The sequence below is a fragment of the Monoraphidium neglectum genome, assembly GCF_000611645.1.
Source record: "Monoraphidium neglectum strain SAG 48.87 unplaced genomic scaffold scaffold00539, whole genome shotgun sequence".
Taxonomy (NCBI): Eukaryota; Viridiplantae; Chlorophyta; class Chlorophyceae; order Sphaeropleales; family Selenastraceae; genus Monoraphidium; species Monoraphidium neglectum.
The window spans coordinates 4180-25175 of NW_014013089.1; the positions used below are offsets into that span (position 1 = coordinate 4180).

At 63.9% G+C, this 20996-nt stretch overlaps 7 protein-coding genes across 7 annotated transcripts in view; 3 read left to right on the top strand and 4 right to left on the bottom strand.

Moving 5' to 3' along the window:
• MNEG_4034 (hypothetical protein) overlaps window positions 1-2020 on the bottom strand; it is a gene marked incomplete at both ends in the record, with an annotated part of 3822 nt that extends 1802 nt beyond the window's left edge. The window contains 3 exons of the mRNA XM_014047484.1: window positions 173-258; window positions 1518-1783; window positions 1975-2020. Coding sequence (XP_013902938.1) covers window positions 173-258; window positions 1518-1783; window positions 1975-2020 — 398 coding nt within the window. The remainder of the gene's footprint in view (window positions 1-172; window positions 259-1517; window positions 1784-1974) is intronic.
• Window positions 2021-4684: 2664 nt separating this feature from the next.
• On the top strand, window positions 4685-6505 carry MNEG_4035 (hypothetical protein; the record flags this gene model as incomplete). Its single annotated transcript, XM_014047485.1, has 4 exons — window positions 4685-4702; window positions 4917-5045; window positions 5240-5515; window positions 5993-6505. 4 exons carry the CDS (start codon window positions 4685-4687, stop codon window positions 6503-6505), a joined length of 936 nt encoding a protein of 311 aa, XP_013902939.1.
• A 724-nt stretch (window positions 6506-7229) lies between these two features.
• MNEG_4036 (hypothetical protein) lies at window positions 7230-8366 on the bottom strand (the record flags this gene model as incomplete). Its single annotated transcript, XM_014047486.1, has 4 exons — window positions 7230-7513; window positions 7814-7915; window positions 8102-8135; window positions 8322-8366. The coding sequence occupies 4 exons, from the start codon at window positions 8364-8366 to the stop codon at window positions 7230-7232; spliced, it is 465 nt and encodes a 154-aa protein (XP_013902940.1).
• Window positions 8367-8954: 588 nt separating this feature from the next.
• Window positions 8955-10804, top strand: MNEG_4037 (hypothetical protein; the record flags this gene model as incomplete). Its single annotated transcript, XM_014047487.1, has 6 exons — window positions 8955-9005; window positions 9202-9264; window positions 9402-9452; window positions 9689-9723; window positions 10042-10204; window positions 10475-10804. 6 exons carry the CDS (start codon window positions 8955-8957, stop codon window positions 10802-10804), a joined length of 693 nt encoding a protein of 230 aa, XP_013902941.1.
• Window positions 10805-11393: 589 nt separating this feature from the next.
• On the bottom strand, window positions 11394-14567 carry MNEG_4038 (Uncharacterized protein; the record flags this gene model as incomplete). Its single annotated transcript, XM_014047488.1, has 8 exons — window positions 11394-11564; window positions 11974-12222; window positions 12392-12550; window positions 13061-13104; window positions 13343-13451; window positions 13807-13901; window positions 14095-14240; window positions 14398-14567. 8 exons carry the CDS (start codon window positions 14565-14567, stop codon window positions 11394-11396), a joined length of 1143 nt encoding a protein of 380 aa, XP_013902942.1.
• A 190-nt stretch (window positions 14568-14757) lies between these two features.
• Window positions 14758-17161, top strand: MNEG_4039 (hypothetical protein; the record flags this gene model as incomplete). Its single annotated transcript, XM_014047489.1, has 4 exons — window positions 14758-14929; window positions 15101-15342; window positions 16675-16869; window positions 17054-17161. 4 exons carry the CDS (start codon window positions 14758-14760, stop codon window positions 17159-17161), a joined length of 717 nt encoding a protein of 238 aa, XP_013902943.1.
• A 762-nt stretch (window positions 17162-17923) lies between these two features.
• MNEG_4040 (hypothetical protein) lies at window positions 17924-20970 on the bottom strand (the record flags this gene model as incomplete). The annotated part of the gene is made up of 6 exons (XM_014047490.1): window positions 17924-18729; window positions 19047-19378; window positions 19653-19826; window positions 20094-20215; window positions 20429-20608; window positions 20887-20970. 6 exons carry the CDS (start codon window positions 20968-20970, stop codon window positions 17924-17926), a joined length of 1698 nt encoding a protein of 565 aa, XP_013902944.1.
• Window positions 20971-20996: the final 26 nt, after the last annotated feature.

Genomic DNA, 20996 nt, shown 5'->3' on the forward strand with positions numbered 1-20996 from the left:
GTGCGTGCGTGCGTGTGTGTGTGTGGGGGGGGGGGGTGGGTGGGTGTGAGTGTGCATGCATGCGCGCGTGCGTGCATGCGTGTTTGGATGTGACAAGGGGCGGCGGGGGATTGAAGGGGGCTGAAACAGGTTGTCTCTCCTCATGTGCAGATCAACACTCACAGGCACATACCTGAAATAGCAAACTGGAAAGTGGCCACTGGCCTTTATGGCAGCTACTGCCGCAGCTGTTGTCTCAAACCCGTCCACCAGGTACACCTGGGGAGCAGCGAGTCACAATTGCATCGTGGTGGTAAGGAATCTCCCAAGCGCTGCATACATTGCTGGAAGGGCCAAGATGCGAGCAGGTTGCACGAGGCAAGGGCATGCAGGGGAAGCTCTGGGTAACGCCGGCCGTGCCCCTTTCCAGAGCGCCTGTGCACCTGCACGCCCGGGATCAGGCTCGTGCTGGGATTGAACCCGCCAGCAAGCACATAATCAAACTTCAGGCCCGCTGCTGGTTGCCACCATGTTGCGTTCGCTGTGGCGGCGGCAGCATGGTCGAGGTCCAGCACACCCACTGCGGTACGAAGCGGTGCCCGGAGGGCAGAGGTCAAGGAGACCGAGCGCATATGACTTATTAAATCATATTGCATAGATGAGGTCTGCCACAAGCTTGTATCGGACGACATATGCGGACTTCATGGGATTCATACCTGCGACCAGACTCAGGAGCAGCCAGGTACCACGCCCCATTGTATGATATGTGACCTGTATCAGCTATAATTCAACAGTACTTCCGTCTGCAGGCTCCGAGATCGTTCTTTGCGTGCGAATTCACTCTCTTCCAGGCGCCGAGCTGTTGCAGACTGATGTATACATGAAAGGAAATTGAACAACTGAGAAAGATACCTTGCGTGCAGTTGTTCCAGATCCTGGCTGGCATGTTCTCCTTGGGTGGCGCTCATCGTGGTAGCTGACGGCAACTGCTCGCCACCCTGCGCGGAACACTCGCTGCAGGCAAGCTCTCAGCGCCGCGTGCAGACCCAAAGCACAGATAAGATGTATTTGACCCCTGGGGTGTTGTTGCCAAGCCAACAAATAGGTCATGACAACGGCGAGTGCATATGTTTACTTCATGCCCTCCGTAGCATGGTGCAGCAGCTGCGGGTGCAACTCTCCCACATCCACAGTCCGGTAGTCAAACCAGTCCAAGCTCCTATGTTCCTGGAAAGCCGCAGAGAGGCGATCCTCTGGGGCGCACGCCAGCTGGGCCGCCGGTAGCACCCGCGCGGTACCCTGAGTGCGATTCAGGTGCAGGAGAGCGAAGCCCGAACATTAGCTGTTGTGCTGTAACGTCGGCCTACATGCTGTGTCGATGTGTGGCACCCTGTGATGTATCCTTGATCTGTCTAACAGACCATCATGCATCATGCATGCTCTGTCACGCAAATAGTGGCATGCACATGCACATGCGCGCGACAACTTTTCAACGTCGCAACGGCGATGCGCTCCCATGTGCACCCACACGCACCCACCAGCCACTGCGCCACGCTGCCGCCAGCAAAGTGCGAGAGGTCGTACTCCTGGAACAGCCGCAGCGCCAGCTCAAACCTCTCCACAAAAGGAAAAATCACGACATCTGCAACCGACAGCTGGGCCCCGTTCAAGTACGGGCCGCCGGACGCTTGCAGTGCGCTAGCCAGCGGCGCCAGGGACGCCTCAAAGCGGGAGAGCTGGGAGGGCGTGGCTGCGGAGCCGATGCCCCAGGAGTGGCTGGTTGTGCCTGCAATGGCGTCCAGGCCTGTCGCAGAAGGGAGAGGGCAGCGCGCATGGGGTCTTGTTCATGCATGTTTGAATCGAGGCGCCCCAATTGCATCGCGCCGTTTATAATTATGATGGTGCAAGAAGCAAAAACAACGCGGCATGGAAGTACAAAGGGAGAGGAGCAACTTTTTGTGTACATGTGTGGCTTGCGTGTGCCACGCCATTTACCTGCTGACACAACTCCTGGTGCAGCAGAGTCGACCAGGTCGTCCATCGCCCGCCTCAGGGCGCTGTCGTGTGGTGTAAGGCTGGCCGTACCCTCAAAGGTCCTGTCCAGCCACCTGATGGCGCGTCCGCATGGAAATGCACAACAAAGATTGGATTTGCTTGCAGCAGGCAGCACCACCTGTGTACCTGCACACACAAACACTGATGTGGCTGTGGATGCGTGTCACCACGCCATCGCCGCATCGATCATGTGACAGCCCGTCTCCGGCCGTACTTGAAGTCTTGCTCACCTGACAATGTCAACGCTCTCTAGGATGGTTTTCCCCTGCCATTGCACCGCTGGCACCAGGCCACGACCATTCACTGACTTGTACCACGATGGCTTGCGCGATAGGTCGATCTGGACCAGGTCAAATGGCAGATCCTGACGCGCGGCCAGCCAATTGGGGGAGGAGTTCTTAGAAAGTCGTCGGAATCCGGGGTCAAACTGCTGAGTGCCTGGGCACACTGTATGGACCAATGGGTGGCACGGGCTAGAAAACTTTCAGGATATGAGTTGTCAGTGTATGGCAGAAGGGGTGTGGGCCGCTCCAAGAAACGACCCCTGCACAAACGCACAAGGCGAGTGCTGGCTGGCAAACGTGCGCCCGTGTGCATCGGCTAGGATGCTCACCTTGTGCAGCAGCGCCATCAGGGCCCTTTGTGCATAAGGGCAGCAGGTGTGCGTGTACAGCACAAGCCGCTCGCGACTGGGCAGTGCCGCCTGGAGGGCGCGCCCGTGGTGCAAGCTTTGCATGCTGCCTGGCTACCTTGCTGGAAGCTTCGGGTGTGGCGCCTCGCTGTTGGTGCTGCCAAGTGCAAGGGAAAGTTGATGACCACAGGTCGCCAGTTGCAGGCGCCAGCAGTGCGGGCAGACAGAGCGCGGACGGTGCGGCCCCGCACGTGCACCGCTCAGCAGCAGGCCGACACCAGCGCTGCTCGTGCTGCCGGCTGATGGACCAGGCCCCTGCCACCACTTCGGCGAGTGTCGGCTCAAAATTCAGCTGCAATGTGGCTAAAAAACCCGAATTTGCTTGAATGGGCGTTGGGCTTGCGGCGTCCGGGGTGTGTATGAGCGGGTGTACCTTCAAGATCAGCGAATTGTCGGTGAAGGGTGACCATTCAGCACGTGTCTTGAGCTGATATGTGCCTCTGTCCCGGTATGATATGGGGCTCACTGCTTGGTGAGCCACTGCTTGCCAGGTCACTGTCGAGTCATTGGAGCGATGTACAGTACAAGGCCTCAGAGCAAGGCATGACCTACGTAGCGGCACGGGAGGGCTGGTTTCAGAGAGTTACAACGTGTATGTTGTATCATTTGCAACAGGTATCAGGGCCAGCAAAGCAGACAGGTAGCGCGCAGGCTTTTTTGAATGATTTGACCATCGTTGACTTGTTGTGCATTGCTTTCGACCGCTTCCTTGGCAGACGCCTACCTCTCTCGGACGAGCTCGAGTATGCGCACGGCCATGCACCATCTTGCATCAAGAACCACGCAAACGCCAACGCAGCGCCCCGTTGCCCCCCTCCCTCCGCCTGCCCCTCGGCGACCAGCTCAACATGTCAACCGCGCTGGCCGGCCAAGCTATCGCCTCTTGCCACACGGTGACACATGCTTGCTCAAGTGGCACTACGCATGCCTTCGTTGCTGCGATACCTTTATCCATGATGGGTTGAGTGAGGCAGCGACACAAAAGATGTGTTCTGTTGAGGCAGTGACACAACAGTGCCACTTTATGTCACGATGAAACACCGTGATGATGGTGGGTGAAGAGCGGTGATCGATTTTCCATCATCTCATTCCTACTGTCTGTGGGTTGCCATGGGAATGGCAGCTGAGCGGAGCAGCACAGTACGGTAGCCGCTTTTGCAGGGTGGATGCGCAAAATCCCATCGGAGAGAGCGTCAATGCCAGTGTTCAGCGCAGCTATGCGTTGCTTGTAGTCCCCAGATGGAAAGCATTTTGAAGGCATGGCTCTGGCTGCTCATCGCTGCATAGGAATGTGTTCGGCGCACCCTGGGCGCCGGAAAGCGCCGTCGCCCGACATGTCACCGAGTGCCACAAAGCGCGAGGCTATTTGCCAGTCCATGTTGAGGTTTTACGGTGATACTCATACTGTACGTACTACTTCTTTTCGGCGGGTGTAAATACTTGCACCTGACACTGTGATAAATCGATCTTCCAGATCCGTCGCTTGATACCTCATTTATACGGTCAATTGGAATGCTACACAGGTTTTTAGCACCCACGACCGGTGGTCGCATCCATGCGGCTGCCCAAGCAACGGCACCGCTGCCGACGCGCTCCCGCCGCACGTGCTGCTCGCCGCAAGCCTCAGCCTACACACGCCCCGGCCCCCACGGCGTGTCGCCTTCCCCGGTAGTGCTCAGAACCCCCCTCGGTGTCAGCCCCGGCGGCCCTGTGGAAATCCAGATCGAGGCCTATATCCCCTCCGCCCGGCCGCCGCCGCTTGGCTGGCCCCTGGCGCTGCTGAGCCCGGGGTTCCTCCTCAACTCCAGCCTCTACCGCTCCTATGCCGCCAGCCTCACGTCGTGGGGGTTTGTGGTGGCACTGACCGACATAATCAGCGACGGCCTCGTCGATGACACGCTCAGCGCGGTGGGTGGCTGCGGCTCGGGCACGCATGCGAGCAAAGAGCTGGCCCCACCCATGGCTGGCGCCAGCCTGGTGGGGTCTGCAGGTGGCTAGCATCACGTGCATACCCCGCAGTCGCATAGAGCAGCTGATGATAGGAGTGACTGAGCTAATCCAGCCCTAGTAATTCACAAACTGATAGACACGGTCCGATCAGCTGACCCTCAACCGCGATGCCCGCCCCCCCACACACACCCTCACTTTCTTGACTGCGCTCCCATCTGCCGGTACTCTCCCTCACCCGCAGCTATACCTTCGGCAGGGCATCGACGCCTGCGCGCGCGACCCCCGGCTGGCGCCGGTGGTCAACCCAAGCGCGGTGCTGCTTGCCGGCCACTCGCGCGGCGCCAAGATTAGCGTGCTCGCGGCAGAGCAGGTGCCCTGTGTGCGGTCGGCGCGGTCGCGTGCGTGAGCGCTCGGCCACTTCAGATCCATCCCAGCACAGTGCGCATGCGGAGCCTTGGGCCATGGGCAGCACCTTGTTGACCCCCATCGTGCTAAGATCCCCTACAAACCACCACAGCGCAATCAAAATCTTGAAAACCATCTTTCTCATCCGCAACACCGCAGGAGCCCCGCGTCAAGGGCCTCGCCCTGCTGGACCCCGTTGACTCATCCTCCATGGGCCCCCAGGGCCCCGGCTTCCCCTCCGCCCTCCCCGCCCTCCGCGCGGCCGCGTCCCGCCGCCGCCTGCCCGTGCTGGTGGTGGGCGCGGGCGCCAACGGCGACGTGATCGAGCCGGCGGCGAACTGGGACAATTTTGTGCGCGCGGCGGCGGGCGGGGGCGCGCCGACGCTGGAGGTCGTGCTGACGAGCTGCGGGCACCTGCAGTTCCTGGACAAGCAGGTGGGCGCTGTGCCTGGGCGGGCCGGCCTTCGTTTGAGGCGTCAGCAAGGGGCAAGGGGAGTGGGGCAAGCCGCCCGACGCGGTGCGTCCGTTTTTTTTGGAGGCAGGAGGCTGCCGAGAGGTTTGCATTCAAGGCAGTCGAATGCGCGCCTGCTTGTCGCCACTGGCTGACGGTACGCCGCCGCCATTGCACGCCGCAGCCGAGCGAGGTCTTGGGGAGGGCCGCTTCCCCAGCTGTCCTGCTTTTGTTTGCATTTGCTTGCAAATTGAATGCGCCATACGTGCGCTGTGTGCAGCTGCGGGGCCTGTTCTAGCTGCTAGCACATACATTGGACATCCAGGGATTACGTCACCCCAATGTCGCGCCGACCCTGCTTTATGTATGGGCAGCCGCCACCCCCCCCCCTCCTCGTCAACCACATCGACCCAAATTATCACACTTTCCCCCGCTGTCTTGCCCCCCCAAAACCCCTTCAGATGGGCCTCTTCTCCCTCTTCTCTGGTTCGGGAGAGACCCGCGACGAAGACGTGCGCCTCGCCTCACAATCCGCCATCGCCGCCTGGTCCCAGCTCGCCTTCCTGCCAGCCGCCGGCCTCGCGCCGCCGCCGCCGCCGGGCGCCACTGAGGGAGCGCTCGCGCGCGAGGCCGCGGAGCTCTCGCGGGTCGCGCCGGCGCGGTGCCAGTGGTTCAACCTGGGGGCCCTGCCCGGCGGCGCGGGCGCCGGCACGGCAGGCGGCGGCGGGCAGCGGCAGCAGGCGCCACAGCAGCAGCAGCAGCAGCAGCAGCAGCAGCAGCAGCAGCAGCAGCAGCAGCAGCAGCAGCAGCAGCAAGGCCGGGCTCAGATGCTTGAGCTTACCTTCGACCAGCTCATGGCGATGAGGGCGAAAGACCTGAAGGGCATTCTCTTGGACAGGGGCGTGGACAGCAGCGGCGTGTTTGAAAAGGAGGAGCTCGCGCGGCGCGTTTATGAGCGGTGCTGCCGCCGCTGAGCATGCGCCAGGCTGCCGCTGCTGCCGCTTCTGCTTCTGCTGCTGCTGCCGCCGCCGCTGCTGCTGCTGCTGCTGCTGCTGCTGCTGCTGCTGCTGCTGCTGCTGCTGCTGCTGCTGCTGCTGCTGCTGCTGCTCGTGTTGGTGCTGCGGCTGCTTGTGTTGGTGCAGGGGCTGATCAGCGAGCTGCAGGTGTCTGTGCATCGATTTTTTTTACGTGCGGCGCAAACTCGTGCTTGCGTACTAACTCCTGATTTTTGAAGCTGCGGTGCCCTGATGGCATCCCCATCTCTTGAGCGGATTGCACAACCTGGGTGACAGCCTGGGTGACAGCCTGAATATTGTGGCCTTTCCATTCTGATGCCAGCCCTCTGTTGGCTGCCAACATGACGTAATTACTTTGTAACTGTCCCTGTTTTTGTGTTTCAAGCATGCAGTGCACTCCCGTCGGTACCTGGAGTCAGCGCCTTGCTTACACCCACCCAACAAACTCTTCGATCGCAAGTATTAGCTTAACAAAGCCGTTCAGCATGCAGGCTTCAGGTAATGCTTGAAATTTTCACCACGTCAATCATGGTGTTCAAGCAGCGCCCACTGCGTGTCCCAGGTCACACAAAACCCCTCATATCCCTCCAGCTGCCGCCGCTCACTGAGCCCGCCCGCCGTACGCACCCAGCCCCTTGCGGCCGCAGAACGCACCCCCCCCCCTGGCAACTGCCTCGCCCCGTCACACGCCCTCGCCCCACCCCGCCTGCACCGCAAGCTCTGGCACCTCCATCCCGCTGCCATCAGACAGCACCAACGGCACGCCTTGGTCCCCGCGCTCCCTGGCAATCCCGCCACCGCCGGCCTCCTCCCCACGGCCCACGGCGGCGCCGCCCGTCGCGGCCGGCAGCGCCTTGGCGAGGCCGGGGTTGGCGGCGGCGACCTCCTCGGCGGAGCCGCCCGCTGCGCGCTCGGGCGCGAGGAGAGACGCGCGGTGGACGTCGCCGGGCGCCGAGGGCGCGGATCCTGCGTTTGTTCATCACCACCGCGTGTTGGGACCATTCAATGATGCGTGCGTGGCAAGGATATTCAAGCGCGACCTTCATATATCGCACAAGCTGCGATGATGGTGCGAAAGACTGGCTGTTGCTTGGGCCTGCTGGGCGTCCGTGCAAGGGACGGCGCTGTCCCCGACACGAAGCCAGGAGCAAAGCAGCTGGGCGCACGACTAAGCTGCATCAACGGCACCCCCCCCTCCTCCGCAGGTACGTAGGGGACAAAGATGTGCGTGCCAGGTGTGCGAGCGGCTAGCACGCCCACGCTCACCTGCTGGGTCCGAGGAGGGCGGCTGGGCCTCGTCAGCGCGCGCCGCGCCTGCGCCCGCCGCGAAGCCACTGACGCCTGGCCTTGCTGCTGCAGACTCGGCACCTGTCAGGCGACAACAATAAAGTTGAAGCGCAACAGGGACGAGGAAGCTTGCCCAAAGCCCATCAGACGTTCATACTGGGCGCATCTCATCCAGGTGGCAAGGGAGCAGGCGTAGAGCGCGCATGATCAACGAGTGCAGCGAAAAGCGCGGCGCCATGCAACCTCGGGCGCTGACCTGGACCGCACCTGAGGCGCTGGGCTGGACGCCTTGGCCTTGTTTCTGTTAATGATCAATTCAATGATGAAGGAATTTTCATAGGTTGATCAAGGTGGGAATAGTCGCATGCCGCAATGCAGCAGCACGTCATCGGTCAGCACGCACAGCTGCAGCAGGCGCGATGCGAGCAGGGAGCAGCAGCAAAGTGAGCACTAATACCATTGTGACGAGACATTCGCAGAAACCTACCTCAGAAGCGCGATCCTGGGTGGCTGGGATACTCTGTTGCTCCATTTACGAGACCGCCCGCTGCGAGGGAGAGATGATCTCGAGAATCGGTCGCGCTTGAAGCCTCCTGGATGCTTCTGAGAGACGAGAAAAAAATCACTATAATGTACTCTTTAAGAGGGTTTGATCGTCTGTCAGAGGCCGGTGCCCTCAATGCACCATGCCGAAGACTTCGTGATGTCACAGCTTCATCCCCACATCAGCAAGGCCACGATATCAAATTCTTTCGGATCGACTAAGCCAAAACCGCGGGCCGCTCCAACGATCATACGCCCACGATCACAACCGTCAGTCCAGCTTGAGCGAGCGCCAAGATGAGGGCTGCCATGCTTCAACTTGCACGTGGCGGTCTGCGTCAGCGGGGGTCGCCCTCTTGTACTGCCCTGCATAGGCCGCTCCAGGTGTGTATTTGTCAGCAAGGGCACAATTGCTCTGGTCGTGTTCTCTTCTGTGTTGACTATCAGCTGCCGCTGGCTGCGACGTAGCACCAGCCGCACAGCAACCACACGCGCGGCGGCGATGCGCCCCGCCACCCTGATGCCTGCCTGCCACGTTGGGGGACTCAGCCTTGGGCACCTCACCGCCCATTCACACATGCAGGCTTGCCTGTATGGCAACAGCTTCGGCACTGAGGCCGGTGCAGAGGTGAGCTTGGGGATCTAAAGGGACCGCTTTCATCTGCTTGCGTCGAATCTTGCGCGTGCCGGTGCCCTGTCGCACGCCCACCGCTTAATTGCTTCCGTTGCCAAGCCATGCATGGACTGAGAGTCAAGTCTCTCCAAGAATCCCTATGCGATGACTGCATGTTGTCCCGCCACCTCCTCATGCTGTCTGATGCCAGGGCTCGGGCTACTACCGGCCGGCCGGGACGCCGCCGGCAGAGGCCGGCGTCAGCCCTGAGGAGGTAACTTAGGCAGCTGGATCGGTCAGTAGGCCGCATGCACTCGTGTGCACCTTCAGCACTTCCCCCTGAACAGATGTGGGCTGAGCAATGAAGATAAGTCCCTAGCTCAATGCATCCTTCATTTCTGCGCATCTCAGGCGGAGGCACAAGCTGCGAAGCATGACCCGCCCGTCGACTCGATCCGCCACGTGAGGCACGCCGGGCCTGCGGCCTCCTCCCATCACCTCCGCTGAGCCGCCCTGGCGAGCTTCGCCTGTGCCTTGAGCGGCTCGGCGCTCGCTTAGCCTGTTCTGTCCTGGTTGACGCATGGGCTGGCGCGGCCGCCAGCAGGGCAGCATCGGCCCCAGTCTGCACCCGCGCACTGCACGGCCCCTGCTGCACCGCGCTCGCCCGCGCCGGCCGCGTGCGGGGTCAACTCCCACAGGTCATGGGGAAGGTCAACCAGGCTGTTGGGGGCAGGTGAGGGCGCGCCACATGCTTGCGGCACGTCGCGCGGGTGCGCACCCGCCCCTCGGTGCAGGGTCTGTCGAGCAAAGGAGCTCGAAGGTCCGGCATGCCCTGTATATGCTGCCCAAGGTTTGCAGGCCGTCTGCGTGGGTGGGTGCTGACGGGCTGGGGCGCCAGACGCCTGCTGTACAGCGATAGGTCCCTGCAGCCTTCAGCACCCAACAGAAACAATGATTGGTTGTTTCCCATGCTGCGCCCATGGTCCCTTGACCACCAGTCGACGTGACGCCATGGCCGCCCCTCTCCGCCTGCCTCTGCCCTGCGCCGCAGCTACGACTTTGAAGAGACCGGTGGCGCCCGCATCCGCGACATGGCACACGAGATTGCCGGCAACGCCTCTGAGCCGCTGGAGAGGGCTGCCAACACGACGGGCGACGGAGTGATGGGCGTGGTCGGCGCGGCCACGGACACCGCGGCGGGGGCGCGTGACAAGGTCAGCGCTGGGCGCCGGGACGGAGGGTGGCTGCTGCTGCGACAGGGGGGAGTGGTTGCTGGGGGCCGATCGCACCTAGTCGTGCTGCGGACCTCCGTATAGGATGCAGCACAGGCTGCGTGGGGTCGCTTTGCTGGTTGCTGCGCCGTTGGCGCTTTTCCCCTTCAAATCTCAGCCGCGCTGCGTCTTAACCTCAATGGCGCCTCCATCACCCCGATCTCATCATCCCATCTTTCCACAATCATTTCACCCACACTCATTCCCCGCCAGGCCTCTGACATGGCTACAAGCATCGCAGGCAGCGCCCGCGGCGCCGCCGAGAAGGTCGCCGGCAGCGCGCGCAGCGCTGCGGAGGGGGCGCGCGAGATGGGGGCGCGGGCGGCCGAGGGGGTGCGCGACGTGGGAGGCAGGACGTCCGAGGCGGCGCGCGACCTGGGATCGAAGGCGGCCCAGGGCGCTAGGGACGTGGGTGACAGGGCCGTTGAGGGGGCTGAGGCTGGCTCACACGGCCTGGGCGAGCGCACGCACGCGGAGGGCAGCGAGGGCGGGCAAGGGGGCCGTGGCGGCGGCGGTGCAGACGGTCGCACAGGGACGCCCTGATGCGGCTTTCAATGTGTTGACCTACCGACTGGCGGTTGAGAGGTTGCGGCCGTCAGGAGGTCTAAGCCAATGGCGGTGGTGGTGCTGTTTTGGTGCAGTGGTTTTCCACACTGTGTTGTCACACTGTGTTGTTGACTGTGAAGAATAGCTTTGCTAGGTGCCTGCTGGCAGCTGTGGTAACTAATGTCGTCTAGGTTTGTTACCGACGCAGCCGTCGCAGCAGTCGGTGTGGCTAAACCAGCACCGTATTCAGTGGACAAGCCGCCACTCAGAAACAGGCCCAGGCGGAAGAACTGCATGCACCAAGGCCTCCTGCAGAGCTGTGTGGGTCAGGAGGCAACGCAGCCCCGTAGAGATTGCTGCCAGCCGGTTGGGTGCCAAGGGTCCTGGCACGCAGCAGAGTGAGGTCCATGCTCAGCTGGTGCACAGCGTCCAGGGATTTACACGTGCCTGCCACCCAGACTTGTCTGCCGTCAGGACACTTCTGCAAAGGAATGATCATTAGCCATAACTACAAGAAGAAATGAACAGGAAAGCGCGCACACAATAATAGGCATGTATCCACCAACCGATTACTTAGTAACCCTTTTCAAGCCGCTTTCCCGGGTGGTTGCTGCGGCGACTGGGGCGCGGGGCCATCGCCCCCCTCGCCCCTGCTCTCAAGCTGCGCCGCAAACTCCTCAAATGTGATGTTGGCTGACCCGCGCTTGGCGGCGCGCGGCTGCGATTTGGAGGGAGACCAGCCGGTCATGTACATCACCTAGGGGGGCAATGTTTGGAGGTTTAGGGGGTGGGGGCCTTGGGCATGGGGGTCGGGGGAGGGTGGGGCAAGTAATGGGGTGAAGGGCGGGGATACACTAGCTTGAAGGAGGGTCGGAGGTAGTGCAGGAGGTGAGAATTTGACGGGCCTGCGGAATGCTTGCAGTCGCCCTCTGGTGACTGCCGTGTATCCAGATCGACCGATGGGACCGGATTGTGTGGGGAACGGAAGACGCGCAGGAAAGGGAGGGTGGGGACACGGAACAGGCTGCGGCAGTGGGGAATACAAACAAGCCTTGTTTGGCTGCACCAAAGGTGACGCCCGCAACAGCGCCCCTTGCTACAAGCAGCGGGCTGCTATTGAAGCCGCGCGCCGGCCGTCCCCGGCCCCCAGCCCCTCCAAGGCCTACCTGGTACGTGGCAGCGATGCCCTCGCCCCCCTCAGCAGGAAACATCCCCTGATACGCCGCCGCCGCCGCCAGCGCGGACCCCCGCCGCAGCGGCCCGCGGCGCCGCGAGGCGAGCGCGCTGCTCTCGCCCATGGAGCGGAGGTGGGAGACGAGCTCGAGGGGGGAGGGGTAGTTCATGACGAATGAGTCAACGTCGACGGTGGGCAGCGCCAGGTCAGCGCGCGTCAGGAGGTTGCCGGCGTCGCGCACCTGAGCTTGCGGGGAAGAGGGCAGCAGGGTCAGAGCAGTGAATGGGTTTCAATGTACGATTGTCAGCTGATGTGTCCAGAGATTGGACAAGGGGCTGGGATTTCACACCCGCAGGACTCATCAAGGGGCCAAGTCAACCCGGCGCTGCCGCGGACAGCGCCGGCCGCACCTGTGCGAGCGGCGACACAAACGGCGACACGCCGCCCTCCCGTTCCTGCTGCGCCACGGCGCACGCGATGCGCAGCTCCTGCAGGGTCTCGCCGCCGTACATGGCCGCCAGGAACAGACCGTCGGGGCGCAGCGCCAGGCGGGCCTGAGCCATCGCACCCTGCGGGCGTGGCGCGTGAGCGGATGCGTGGCGCGCGGTGCAGGATCACGTGATTTTGAAGCAAAATTTGTTATGGCTTTGGGTGCAACTGTCGTGGGCAGCGAAGAGGCGAATGCGCAGGAGGCGGGGGCATATGATGTGGGCGCGGCTGTAGCGGCAGGCCCGTCGCTCAGAGGCGCGCCACTGTTCGGCCGCGTGCCCCGCCCATGCAGGGGCGGCCGCTGTCGCTCCCGCCGGGGGGCTTGACGCCACGCGCGGGGGCGGCGCGGCTGGGGGCTCAGGGCCGGCCGCCCGGGGTAGCGCGTGGGCGGGAGCTTTTGCATAGGTGAGCGCAACATGCCATGCACAATCAGATCACGTTTTGTCTGCAAGAGACACGGATAACAGGGCTAGGGTGAACAATAAGTGACGATGTTGCCAAGCTCAAAACACAAAACACAAAAACACAGTGAGATCTGAGAGCCCCTACAGAAATGGCGGCCGCCGGCATTGGTGCATGTGACCACCCACCGGCAGGTCATTGGCCCAATGGAGGCCCAGGCAGCTGATGACAACTGGGGTGATTTGAAAAGGGGGAAAACATACCAGTGAGTGTAGCGAAGCGCTGAGAAAGCAAACTCAGCGATGACAGCCTTTGATGGGTGGCAACCCTCAACCCACCTCTGCGGCTGAGGAGCAAGCGCTCCTCAGGCGCGAGGTGGGTGCCCACAGCCTCGTCCACGGATGGCGTTTGCACGCCTGCGCTCTCGCACGTGCATGGCGGCCAGCCTCCGCAATGTCACCCCGACCCACCGTCGACGCTGCCAGGAGCGAGCGGAAGGCTCTCCTCGTCCCCCACTAGATAGTGGACCTCCGGCCACTGCTTCGAAGGGTCGTCCGCCTGCCGCTGCGCCCGCCGTTCCTGCGCGTGCGGCGATGCGAACATGGAGGGCCGCGGAACCGAGGGTTGACATTGGCTGCATCGGCGGCCTGACAAACAGGATATCTGGGATCCGGGGCAAGGCCTGGACATGTTTCCACAGAGTCGTGCCCCCTCTGGCGCTCGTGGCCGCCTTGCCGTGCGACACCCCCGCCTGGCGCGCCCTACCCACGCTGGCGCTTGCGGCAGCGCGATGCCTGCGGCTAGCAAAACAGCCCGAGAATACCATTGTAACGACTTAACTCATTTGCTGTTTGCTGGAGGCGACATAACGGAACAATATGCGCATGGTGAGGATGCATGCGACGTGTAGGGGAGGGCGTCATCCGAGCCCCACCTGAGCCAGCCGTATCATCTCCGGTGACGTGTCGATGTGGATGACGCGCTCCACGCCACGCCGCCCCAGGGGCAGCCGCTCCGCAACATAGTCACCTGCGGGCAGCCACGGCGCGGCGCAGCAGTCACCCCGCAACACTCGCCTTCGTCGGGGCGCCAAGTGGGAGGCGATCGCATGTGCACGCGCATGGCAAGTAGCATGAACGAGTCCGGCTGCGCGCGTGCAGCAGCTGCTCGCAATTTTGGTCTAGAGCCTAGCGCAACAGCAACGGCGGAAGCAGGTGTCCACCTGCGCCGCCGAGGATAACTGCTGTGGGAAACTTGGCGACGCAGTCCTCAAGGCGGTCCAGCAGGCGCTCCGCCACGGTCGAGAGCAGCGGGTCGTCGCGGCGCCGCAGCGCGGCCGCGCGTGCGCGGTGGGCGCGCTTGAGCTCCCTGGTCGCGCCGGCGGTTGGGCGCGCGGGCGTGAGCCGTCCGGTCGCGGGGGCGCCGTCATCAGCGCAGGCATGGAACTACTTGTGGCTCTGGCGCTGCGTTTGTGGAGCCTGCCTGCTTAATGATTGATTGTGCCCATGTGGCAGCCTGGCTTCACCTGTCAAAAACGTCTATGCCGGAGTGCTGGCGGGCGCCGCCTGCCTCGCGCGCTGCGACCTCTGATTGCTGCCGCGCTGCCTCGGCCTCGTTGTGGAGCAACGAGCAGCCCAGCGTCTTCACGGGATGTAAAACATTCCTCAGGGCCTGCCATCGCTGCCAGAGCGCCATTGGGCTCAAGATGAGTGAGCGGCTGCGACACCGATGTGGTTACACCCGGTGATCTGGCAAATCGTGACGTCCAGAACTAAGCACGATACCTGCATGAAATGTGTATTCAAACTTCAAGCTGGTGCTGACTTTTGCACACTCTACAGCCGATCTACCTGACTGAAATCGCCAGCAGCTGCACAGCCGGGCCATGGAAGAACAGTCAGAGCAAGATGAGGATGATGCAGGTCTTGACACGGAGGCGCTGCGGCAGAAACTCTCTGCGGCGCCCAAGTATGGCGCCAACGCGCGCCTGCTGCTGCTCAATGCGGCCCGAGCTCTGGCCGCTGAGGAGGAGGCTCGCGGCATCCAGCCGGGAAAAGGTGACAACAGGAACTGGGGCACCGCATCAACACATAATAGCATGACATAGCCAAGCAGTTGAAGCAGTGCAGCACGCGCATGCGTGGTGCGCCGCACCTCAGCAATTGCAGTCAAACCAGTCAAACGCTGCGTCACCTGCCCCACCCACCCCTCCGACATCCGATCCGCAGCGCCCATCAAGCGCCGCCAAGCAGGCGGCGGGGGTCCCGCCTTGGTGGCCCAGCCGCCGCAGGCCACGGGCTCCCAGCTCCTGGCGCTGGTGCCTGCCAAGGCGCGCCCCTGGGTGCCCTACCACGCACGTGCGTGCACCACGCAGCAGGCGCGGCAGCAGGTGGCGCTGAACCTGGCGGGCTCCTACCTGGCCCTGCTCGCGCGTGTGCTCGGCCTGCAGCCGGCGGAGCGCGCGAAGCAGGTGTGTGCTGTGGCTGCTGCAGACACATCGCCTCGGTTGAGCTCCTGTGATACCCACCACCCCCTCAGCAGCAATCAATACAACTGAGCCACCCCCGCCTTGACCATCAGGCAACGACATGGCTCAATCAAATAATGAGTTGGCTGACTTACCATCCAGCAATCAAAACTGAATCAGATGCGATTACATACCCTTTTCAATCAAAATTTGTGCTGCCAGGCAGTCCAGGGCGACCCTCAGATCCAAGAGGCAGCGTCCAAGGCAGCCCTCGCCCACGAAGCCGCGGTCCATCTGAGTATCAACACGGCCATGCAGTACAAGCAGGCGGCGGGGCGGCTGGGGGTGCACGCGGCGGAGGAGCGGTACGTCCCCGCAGGGCTGATGGAGCAGCTGCAGAGAAGATACGTTTCAGGGGCCGCAGGGGAGGGGCGGACGGCGGCGGCGGCGGCAGGGGCAGGCCAGCTAGAGGCGCGGCGGATGCAGGCGCAGCAGGAGGGGGTGCAGCAAGCTGAGAGCGACGAGGCGCGGGAGGAGGGGGGTGGGCAGGAGGCGGACGGCGCGTCACACCACCAGCAGCAGGCGAAGCGGCCGCGAGTCGGCCTCGCAACCAGCGGCCGCAGCAGTGGCAGCCGAGACGGCAGCGAACCGGCCGGTGCCTCAGGAGCCGGGCTCCCCAGCGAAGATGCGTCTTTGGAAGAGCTGTTTGGGTCTGATCAAGAGGACGACGAAGATCAGCCGCGGCCCCCTGCCAGGGCCGCCGCTGCAGCTGCGGAGCCGGCCGAGGAGGCTGCAGCAGTGCCTGCCGCAGGTCCGCTGCCCTGCGAGCCCGCGCTTGCGGGGGCAGTGCCGGCAGCAGCGCCAGCGTCGGTGGGTGGGGCACCGCAGAGTAATAATGCACAGGTACAAGGGCAGGAGGAGGCACAGCAGCAGCAGCAGCAGCAGAAGCACCAGCAGCAGCAGCAGCAGCAGCAGCAGCAGCAGCAGCAGCAGCAGCAGCAGCAGCAGGAAACCTCGCAGGCGCCACCACATCAAAAGGAACAGCAGCAGGAGGAGCAGCAAGTGTTGCAGCCACCACATCAGCAGGAGCAGCAGAAGCAGCAGCAGGCAAAGCAGCAAAGCACGCCACCTGTCAAGATCGGCAAGCGGGACTTGACCCTAAAACCCCCGTCCTCAGGAATCAAACCGCAGCAGCAGCAACCGCAGCAGCAGCAACCGCAGCAGCAGCAACCGCAGCAGCAGCAGCGGCAGCAGCAGCGAGACCCAGCCACGCACTCTCCGCCGTCCCTGCCCCCCGCGCCGCCACCTCCCCTGCCCAACGGCGCGCCCCCGCAGTCGCTGCCGCCCGCGGCCGGCGCAGTCCGTGGCCAGGTCATGTCGTTCGTGCGCGGCGTCCTCGACCCACTGCGCGGCGCCAACCTCGTCGACGACGACCTGGGCGATCTGGTGGCGTCCAAGGCTACGGACAAGATCATGGCGCGCCACGAGGGCGCGTGCGACGCCGACTTCCTCGTAGGGGAGTACCCCCAGGTGCGTGTCCCATGTCATGCCGCGGCACTCGCAACCGCCGCCCTGTGCAATACTCTGGTCATCGGACCGCTTGTTTAGCTTCCCAGCTCCAGAGAGCCCGATGCTGCCGCCCGACCCAAAAGCACGTCCCTTGCCCCTCATGATTATTGACGTGCGAGTTGCCCTCAACCCGTCGCCTGCCCAGATCACCAAGCTCGTGGGCGCGCTGGTCGAGCACTACAAGAAGCAGCGGCGGCACCAGCGGCAGCAGCAGGCTGCGACGGCTGCGGCGGAAGGGCGAGGGCCCGGGTAATTGGCCAGGTCGCGTGCGATTGAAGAAACCTGCTGCCTAGTTTGGTGGATGCTGCCTCACAGGACGATGACCCGGCTCGCCCTGCGCTCGACTGCGTGTGGCTGTGCTACGAGGCAGCAGGGGTTGGCGCATGCAGGCGTCGCAGGTGGCTGATGGGTCACAGCCCGGGCTTGCACCCACCCCTAAAGCGTGGCGGTGAACATGGAACCGTAACAAGGGGCCGGTGCCTCACGACAGGTCATGCGAAATCACAGAGAACACAAGACAGCAAAGCACGCAAAATCGAGGCAACGGACGGTCAAAGAAAGTGTGGATGTGTGCGTGTGCGCAACTCCCACATGCCGCCAGGCGTAGTCAGAAAGTCAAGATGGGGAGTGCGGGGCGCCGGCCGGCCTGGGTGCACCTGGATGCAGGGCCGCCGGCAGCGCAGCAGGACGGGCGTCTTTCCACCGACGGGTGGGTCCATAAACACATGAAAAACGCGGCGGAGGTTGGCGGCCCCCCCCTGGTACTGGTCAGACACCAGCTGAAATTCGTGCACCACTGCGCCAACCCCAAGTAGTACTGCAGGCGGCCCGTCGCCACGAGGCTGCGGCAAGCGTGAGAGTTCTCAATGGAATGTCAGGTCAAGCAACATCGGGTAAAGACGGAAACCTGCAAAGGGGTGGGCCAACGAACCCCCTGGCACATGCACTCGTGGCTGCAGTCATGGCGTTATCAACATCTCGCAGCCGGCGCCACGTCCACAAGCGGCCCCCGCCGTCAGCCAAAGCCGGCCAGCTGGTGCTTCAGGGACTCGATCGCCGCTCGCACGTTCGCAAACGCCGCCGCGCTGCCGGGCGCCCGCGGCGCGAGCCGCTGCAGCGCCGAGTCGAGCACCGCCCAGACGGCGCCCAACGGCATGCTTTGCTGCTGCTGCTGCTGCTGCTGCTGCTGCTGCTGCTGCTGCTGGAGGAAGGCGGGGCCGTCCAGCGCAGGAGTGGCGTCCGGGGCACCGCCGGCGCCCGCAGCTGTCGCCAGCTTGGCGGCAATGAGGACGCCCACGCATGAAGCGATGAGCTCCTCTATCGCCGCCTCGTCCGCCTGCCTTTGCAGCTGCTGCTTCTGATGCTGCTGGTCCTGGCCGGATACCGCCGGTGCGGGTGCGGGCGCGTTTTGGGAGCTGTGCGAGCGCACCAGCTGCCTCGCGCGAACCGCGGCCTCCGACATGACCGCCTCCACCGCTGCCAGCGGCCCCACAGATGGAGCTCCACGGCCCAGCCCCGTTGCCGCCGCGGCCGCTGCCGCCGCGGCTTGCTGCTGCTGCTGCTGCTGCTGCTGCTGGTGCGCCGCCACCGCCTGCCTGAGCGGCGCGACGGGCCCGTTCAAATGCCGCCGCGGCGACAGCTTGATCATGGCGGACGCGATCTCGGCGTTCACGATCTCCAGATCTGCGAGGGCGCACGCATACGAATCCTGGAACTCGCCAGAGGGCCGCCCAGAGTCGCCGTCCAAGTGCGCGCCCGCCTCCGCGGTGGCATTGAGGGCGCGCAGGCGGTCCAGTGCGGCGTCCTTGCGGGACAGGAGGCCTGGGGTGGCGCGATGCAAAGGGGGAGGGTTGCGGATGGGGCGGCCTGGTCGTGCGCGCTGCTGGGGTCGGTGCCACCCGACCGGCGGGCGGCACCGTAGCACCGAACACCCCAGGGGCACATGGTCTGTGGGTCATCCCCAAGCAGGATTTGGTCAACGCTTCTTGGTACCAAGCTGACCACCACAGCGTCCAATCACCCGTACAGTCCACAGGGTACCGCAAGGCGCCCCGTGCGCCTGTCGCAAGTGCGGTGGCCCAAATGACGGACTCAAAATCATTATTTGCGGCTCCCCTTCCAATTCCACAAGGACCCACCCTCAATTTGCTCCAGCAGCTCTGAGTCATCCCGCCCCTGCGCCTCGTCCACCACCGGCACCGCCGCCGCGCCGCCCGCCGCCCACGGCCCCCCGGGCGCGCCCCTGCGCCTCGCGACCGCCGGCGCCGGCGCGACGACGGGCGCGCCCGTGGCGGCGGTGGCGCCGATCGGCGGGCCCAGGGAGAGCTTCGGGATGGCGGGGTTAGGCGGGAGGGGGCGCGGGGTGGCGAAGCGGGACCAGGGGGGGACCGGCAGGGCGGGCGGCAGGGATTCGAAGGGGTCTGCTGCGGCGACGTCCGTGTCGCGCACCACCTCGGTCATCAGGTCGCTCCTGGGGTGTGAAGAGTGTGTGTGTGTGTGTGTGTGTGTGTGTCTGAGTGAGTGATCCCGCATGCATATGAGTACGCAGGCATTGGGGTGCCATGCTGGTTATCTTTGATGGCGTGGCAGAAAGCACAGCACGCCACGCGCGACGCCGCGCAGCCGGCTTGAGGGCCCAGGAACATGTACCCACACAGGGTACCACAGTGCAGGCAAGCAACGCGTGCGCCCCTGCTGGCAACGGACCAAACGGCTGCTGATTCGCCGGGGCGCGCGCTGCGAACCTGTTGAACTGCACGCGGTATCTGCTGGGCTGCATCGTGAGGATGATGCCGTTGGCCAGCCGCCGCGTCACCGGGTGGCGCGCCACGACGGGCTGCCCGACGCGCAGGGGGCGCGGCATCTCCGGCGGCAGGCTGCCGCCGCCGGCGTCGACGAAGGCCTTGCGCACAGACTCCCTGGTGGGGGGGGGGGCGTGGTACAGAATGGGGCGCGGTGCAGCCAACGAAACAGAAAAAAGTACCATACGTGTTGTATAAATCCTGGCATGAAACGTGGGTCAGCAGCACGAAGCCATGAACGCCTGGCAAGCGCGTACTTTGCGTGCACATACCTACACACGCGCGAGCGTGCGCGCACACACACACACACACACACACACACACACACACACGCGCGCGCGCGCACGCGCGCACGCGTGCATGCGCGCAAAAACGAGCGCGCACCTGTACAGCTCCAACCGCGCCCGCTCCTGGCGCAGGAACCCGAGGCTGAGCCGCCGCGGCCTGCCCAGCGCGCCGCGCAGCACCGACCATTCGGGCCGCGCGAGCTTGACGTCGGGCGGCACCTGGGGCGGAGGGGGGCGCGCACCAATCGATGACTGCTCACAGGAGCCTGCTGCGCACCCGCATGGTCCTGCCCATGGTTGCCAATCGATTGCCGGCTCGCAGTCCTCTGACTGGCAACCAGCCGCCTCCCGGGACATCCCTATCCCTCTCCTGTCCGGCTCCAGCCCTGACACCCTGCTGCCCCGCTCCACACCTCGCATCACCCGGCCCACCTGCAGCGCCCCCAGGTAAGCGGCCATGTCAGACGCCATGAAGTAGGGCCGGTCCAGGCTGGAGTAGTGCCACTCCGCCGCGGCCCAGCGCCGCACCTTGGCGCCGCCCAGCGCGTGGCGCAGCGCGCGCTCGGCGGGGCTGGCAACGCGCTGCAGGGAGGCTGCGGCGTCGCCGCTGGCCTGCAGGCCGGGCGGATGTGTGTGTGTGTGTGTGTGTGTGTGTGTGTGTGTGTGTGTGTGCATGCAGGACGGCGCAGTGTTTGTGTTTGTTTGTGTGTATGTGTGTGTGTGTGCGTGTGTGTGCGCGTGCGTGTGTGTTTGCGCGTGCGTGTGTGTGCGTATGTGCATGTGTGCGCGCACACGAACATGCACGTAGATGTGCAGGGCCAAGCATCAACAGGCAGAAGAGCGGCAATCAGCAGCGCGGCCCGCACTCTTGCAGCTGCCAGGCCGCCCACCTGTTTGCTGAGCCCGCCCGCGCCCTGGGGCAGCCGCTCCGGCGCCGACTTGCGCTTGCTGTGCCGCCCGCCGCCGCTGTCCATGAAGCTCGACAGCCGCGGCCCCAGCC